This window comes from Montipora capricornis, unplaced genomic scaffold, assembly GCF_036669925.1.
Source record: "Montipora capricornis isolate CH-2021 unplaced genomic scaffold, ASM3666992v2 scaffold_498, whole genome shotgun sequence".
NCBI classification, from domain to species: Eukaryota; Metazoa; Cnidaria; class Anthozoa; order Scleractinia; family Acroporidae; genus Montipora; species Montipora capricornis.
The window spans coordinates 317,501-323,637 of record NW_027180236.1 but is presented as its reverse complement, the minus strand read 5'-3'; the positions used below and the strand labels follow the sequence as shown (position 1 = coordinate 323,637).

At 40.3% G+C, this 6,137-nt stretch overlaps 1 protein-coding gene across 1 annotated transcript; it reads left to right on the top strand.

The window, feature by feature from the left end:
* Window positions 1-642: 642 nt before the first annotated feature.
* On the top strand, window positions 643-3,614 carry LOC138036755 (uncharacterized). Its single transcript, XM_068882850.1, has 4 exons — window positions 643-1,639; window positions 2,152-2,536; window positions 2,957-3,007; window positions 3,271-3,614. Exons 1-4 carry the CDS (start codon window positions 704-706, stop codon window positions 3,612-3,614), a joined length of 1,716 nt encoding a protein of 571 aa, XP_068738951.1. The 5' UTR covers window positions 643-703.
* The last annotated feature ends 2,523 nt before the right edge of the window (window positions 3,615-6,137 follow it).

The window sequence follows — 6,137 nt, the reverse complement described above, 5'->3', positions numbered from 1 at the left end:
GTTTTTAACCTCTCCAAGAAAACCACTCCTTCCTTCCGAGCGTTCGCTCTTGGAAAAAGGCCCGAAGTTTGCCCCGACTCCGTCCAAAATTCCTTTTAAGGACTTTGTCGCCGAAATTGAAGCCTCTATCTCATATTTACCTGTTGAATCTAAAGATCAAATACGAACCTCTGCGGCTGCGATCCTCCGAAAGGCTTCTTTACCTAATCACAACATCTCTAAAGAAGAAAGCAAAGCTTTACATGGGTTAAAGAAAGACCGCTCCAGAGTCATCATGAAAGCTGACAAAGGAAATTGCCTCGTTGTGTTGGATAGAGAAGAATATGACAGCAAAATGGAGTCCCTCCTTGCGGACCGAAGCACCTATGAAGTTGTCACAAGATCTCCGTTCGGTCGAATCGAGCGTGAATTGAACGCGACGCTCCTGAACTTTAAGAGACAACAAAAGATTGACGACTATACATACTTTAAATTAAGATCTACCGATGGCATTCCACCAGCGATCTGCGGTTCTATCAAACACCACAAAGATGGCTACCCTCTCAGACCTATCGTGACTTGCATTGGCTCTGCACTTTACAACACTTCTAAATTCCTCACCGACATCCTTGCACCGATCCAAAATCGTGATGGGTTCTCAGTTGCTAATTCACAGGAGTTCTCTAACGAAATAGCCGACGTTAACATCCAAGATGATGAAACCATGGTTTCCTTTGATGTGGTGTCTCTATTCACCGCCATCCCTGTCGACAAAGCTTGCGATTATATCAGGAAGAAATTAGAGGATGATTTGTCTCTCCATTCCAGAACCAACCTAGACATCGAGGACATAATTTCCTTATTGAATTTTGTGCTGTCCAATAACTTCTTCGTTTACAATGACACCATTTACAAACAAATCCACGGTTGTGCTATGGGTAGCCCCGTCAGCCCTGTAGTAGCCAACCTATGCATGGAAGAAATCGAAAAAACAGCAATCAACACGACTACTGTCTCGCCGAAATTTTGGAAGCGGTATGTAGACGACAGTTTCTGCATTATTAAGAGTGACGCTGTTGCCTCCTTTCACGATTCATTGAACTCAATCGATCAGCATATTTCTTTCACCATCGAACACGAGTCCAACGGCCAACTACCCTTTCTTGACACCCTCATTTCGCGCGATAACGGACAACTTTTGGTCGACATCTACCGCAAACCAACGCATACGGATAGATATCTCGACTTCCATTCACACCATGACAGGAAACATAAAATCAGCACCGCTGAGACACTCCTGCATCGAGCTTTGAATCTCCCCAACACACAAGTTGGAAAGACCCGTGAAACTGCTCGTGTTTGCGCCGCTTTACACTGCAACGGCTATCCCAAAAAAATCACTGCTGATGTTATAAGAAAGAAAGCGAGGCCTCCACCACCTACACCTACTCCAGAAGATTTGGTTGGTATGTTCTTTAAATGGGTTGAGCCAACAAACCGACGCAACTTTGCAGTCCTTCCCTACATCAAAGGCATCACGGAACCTCTCACAAGAATCCTCAAGGAACACGACATCCAAGTCACTAGCAGACCAGTTAAAACTTTACAGCAGCATTTCCCTATCCCTAAGTTTCAACCTGCCGAAGACGACCAGTGCAATGTCATCTATAAAATTCCATGCGCATCTTGCCCGTGGAGCTACATTGGCGAAACTAAAAGATCCTTTACTACTAGGAGAAAGGAACATATGAGGAACTTAAAGCATTGTACTAAAGGCTCAAATGTCGCAAAAAAAGCGTGGACTTTTAATCATGACATTGACTTTAACAATTCTAAAATCATTGACAAAGCGAACAACCGGAGTAGAAAGACATTGGAGTCATGGCACACGGCAAAAACTGTAGGGGCAGACAACAATTCGTGCCCGCTCCCAAGACAATATCACATTCTCTTAAAGAAACACTAATTTTCTTAGCATTTTAAACATTCTTTCTACTACATGCTTTTATCCTTTAATTTATGCGAATTTTTCGTTATATTTAAATTTCTTTCGCTTTTAGGCTTCACACATTTTTATCCGTTGAAGGCAGCAGTTCAGTCTGTCGAAATCTCATAGTTTTTCAAAACTTTTTACCAGAGAACGATTTTACTTTTTTCTTATTTTCTTTCTAGATCAACAATAACATCGGTCCAATTTCAATGACTAATACAACAACCAAAACTAAAACCACGCCTAATCCAGAAAAAGAAAGTGAGTCAACATCAACAATTCCTCTCGTCTACAACAACGAATCAGATTACCTCAAAACCAACAACGAAACAGTCTTAACTTCAACAGCAAAACACGTTCAAAAATTTGGGGACAAGCAACTGGCTATGGTCGGGGGACGTTGGGACCGAAAATTTCCTATTGTAGGGCATGCTGGGAAATACACGAGGAGAGAAAATCAGTATGGTGGACGAAGAGGACAGAATAAGGCGTTGTGTCCGAGAAGAGTTAGAGTTGAATCTTGTTTCAAGGACAAGAAGTTTAACACGGTGGGCGGCACCGAGCTCTGTAAATGACTTAAATAATGCTTTTGCGTGGCAAACTGCAGAAGGGAGGTCTTTAGGGCCATCATCTCGACCGGCGATAAAAAGACAAAACAGGAAAAGACGAAACATGTCCAGTCGATTCCCGAGACTGTGTGGCTTTTGGAGAGAACAGATGATGGATGTTACAGTGATTATGCCCTGAACAACGAGGCTGAAATCGACCTGAACAATGACCAGAACGAAGACGCCATCAGGGGCGAACTGCAGACAGTTTTTGAGAAATGATATCCTGGCATTGGTCTGTGTGATTAGCGGGAGCGGAATGTGATTACCACTCCAATTGTCAATGACAATCATATGTGGGATTTTAGTCATGTCAAGCATTTGTGTGGATACAGAAAACTGTATGTTAGATTGATAATTGATATTCATGAAATTTCAGGCAAAGCTTGTGACAAATGCCAGGATGATACTGCAACTGCAGCCGCATCAAGTAGCAGCACACCCTAATAATGATTTAGAAACTTTTTATAGAAAATGGACAGACAATTTTCCACTCTAGAATACTAATAGTAAGCGTCAATGTAATGTCATTGTAATTTAATTAATCATTAATTAATTATTAACTAAGTATTATTGTGAATACATATAATTAACTGATAATTAATGCTAACAACAGCAAATGCGCAGCTGTTTTAGCTACTTCCTATATGTTTTTACTTGTGTTGTAATTGTTGTATTTGTGACGAAATAAAGGAAAAAAAAAAAGTAGCAGCACACCCATATCTAGTCAGGCATATTCAAATGTTGATCTGTGTATTGCCACCAGTGCTACCACCCCAGAGCCTGTCAATGAAACCTCAGCTCAACCTCCACATTCTGTTGTTGTTGACGTTGATGAGGCTGAGTTATTAAGACCCTCTGGGGTTATCAACTCGATGGTGGATCAACAGCGAGTAGATAACCTATCAATGATGTTCCCAAGACAATCCAGCACAGACTGTAGGGAGCCTTCCTTTTGTGTTACAAAACTCGAGAAATCAAGGGGGATGTGTGAGAAGTTAAAGGTTGACCCAGAGGATGAAGTAATGGATGTTTAAGGTTATTACAAAAGCTCAGACTTTGACCCTTGGATCCCTATATTCGTTTACTTAAAGGGACAACCAGCTATTGACACTGGAGGTGTTTAGCAACGTTTTCTATGCCCTAGCCAACAATGAAGGGATCAATAACATATTTGTTGGAAGTGAAGATAGAAGGCTTCTTGTTTTCAGCAACGAACTTGCTGTCAATGGCTTTTTTGAAACTTTGGGTAAAATGATTGCACACAGCTTTGTGCAGGGAGGTTCCTTATCTCTCAAAAATGATCTACTGGTACTTGGCAACAGGGGATCTTCAAGTTGCTTTGCAAAGGGCATCATGCACAGATGTGGATAACATTGACCTCGTTGAATACATCACAAGGGTATGTGTTTCATTTCACAAAAATTTACAGTAGATTCAACTACACTTATCCATAGACCTTTTTGCAGATACGGCGGCCATTTTGATTTCTATTGTTTCGAAAGACATTATGGGGTGCGTCATATTTGTAATTATAGCAGAACACTCAGGAAAGCACTAAAAGCTAGAGTGCAGATATTAGACACAGGAAATACTCTTTCTATGGTGATACTAAATCAACAGCACATAAAAGAAACAGTGCTACAATGTATTTTGCTTTAGTAGTGTTTCATGGGTCTGATACCTGCACTCCAATCTAGAGAGTTAAGTCATGTTATTTTTCACACTTGGGCATGATGCATTTGTTCAAATTCTGTTACAATGCCTACAGTGCTTTGGAAATCCGAAGTAACCCATTTACTGTTGGTGTGTAGTCCATGAACACCTATAGTAAGAAAGTGAACGTTTTAGCAGTAAACATGTTAGAAATTTAACAACTTACAGTAATAGTAATAGTAATAGTCTCTATTGCCAAAAGATAAAAGTACATATCTTTTGTTACAATCTAATCGCCTATACACTCAATAAAAATCTACCCTAAAAATAAAACTAGTTACTACAAATGCGTTATCTAAGAACTACGTAGAAACTACAATATTTTGTGTTTAAACATCAGTCTATTTACATGAGATGTCATAAATCGTTTGGTATTAACCTTGGGGAGGGCACACTGTTTTTTTTCGCAGATTATATTTATTCTCCTTTTTTGGTGCTAAATTTGAGCCTAGTGGATGGTTATCTACAGAGGTAATGCTCTTTAAAAAAATTACAGTCCTGTCGATATAAAAGATCCTTAATGGAAACGGGAAAAGAAACAAAGCGGCGCTTGTGGCAAAAATGTTGCATAATATTCAAATCTGGTTCTGAGGCTCCATACACAGAAAGGCAATATGTAAAATTCGGAAGAACTAAGGACTTAAATAAATGGTCTATCTCTGCTTGAGAGTATTGCTCTTATCTAAGGGACCTTAAAACATGCAAACATCTTTTTGGTTTGACTAATTTCTGTCTTACATGTTCACTGAACTTGCAGTTACTTTGAAGGGTAACACCTAGTAAAGACAGACTGTTACACTGTGGGATATTGCAAATTTGCTTATATTGCGTGTTATTGTTCTTCTTCCTAACATTTGCTAGGGTTACAAATCATATTACTCTCTCTAGACCAATTAAAAAAAAAGTCCTACTAAACGGTCAGACAGATCAGAATTACTGCTTACAGGAGCTTAGTGGAGTCATCTGCATATCTAAAAAGACCAGGAACGTCATTATGAAAAATATTTGAAAGGTAAGGACCGCTAACACTTCCCTGAGTCGTACCCTTGTTGACTTCCTCCCAAGTACAAACATGGTTACCAGATGAAACACACTGTTGTCGTTCATGCAAAAAACTGTGGTACCAATTAATTACATCTTGGTTTAGCGGTAGCTGCTTAAGTTTTGCAGAGAGTAGACTATGGTTAACTGATGCGAACTGCCTTACAGTGTTGATTGTCTAAATATTTATAAACATGATATTGAATAGATATTAAGGCGTTCATACAGTTACCCCCTGCCTGTAAGCAAACTGGGTGGGGCTCACACTTTCCTCGCATGTGTACAATAAACAACTTTCTCGAAGGGCCTTGCAATCACAGGTGTGACGTTTATCCCTCTGTAGTCTGAATCCGCCTTATGAATGTCGACCTTGGGCAGGGGGTTAATATTTGCCCTCTTACAGGAACCCGGCCATGAGTGAGTTGTTATTGTTAAATTCCACACTTGAGTGATTACTGGAGTGAGAAGTTCTGCGTGGTCTTTGCAAATCCAGAAGGGTATGTTGTCTGGGCCTGTGGCTGTTCTTTTCCACTTAGTAAGAGTATTCCAGAGCTGCCTCTCGGTTATCTCTGGAACTTCCACATCCCCCTCAATAAGAACATCAGTAGGTCTCACATAACTGTCATCATGGCACAGATGCTTAAAGTAGTCATTCAGATGGTCCAGCGAGGCGTGGTCGAAATTAACACAGGTTGTCTTTGCATGACGACGCTATGAGACTAAGTCGACGTTTATCCACCATTCTTGATTACCCATAACACTCCCTGGATTTCTTCTGTTCACGAGTTTTAGTCGATCAACAT

Bases quoted from the DNA above. Each gene is read 5' to 3' on its own strand.
- LOC138036755 (XM_068882850.1), top strand. From the start codon at position 704: ATGGTTTCCTTTGATGTGGTGTCTCTATTCACCGCCATCCCTGTCGAC. The intron at 1,640-2,151 runs GTCATCTATAAA...TTTTCTTTCTAG, and splicing joins CCGAAGACGACCAGTGCAAT to ATCAACAATAACATCGGTCC. The intron at 3,008-3,270 runs GTAGCAGCACAC...GACGAAATAAAG, and splicing joins TGCAACTGCAGCCGCATCAA to GAAAAAAAAAAAGTAGCAGC.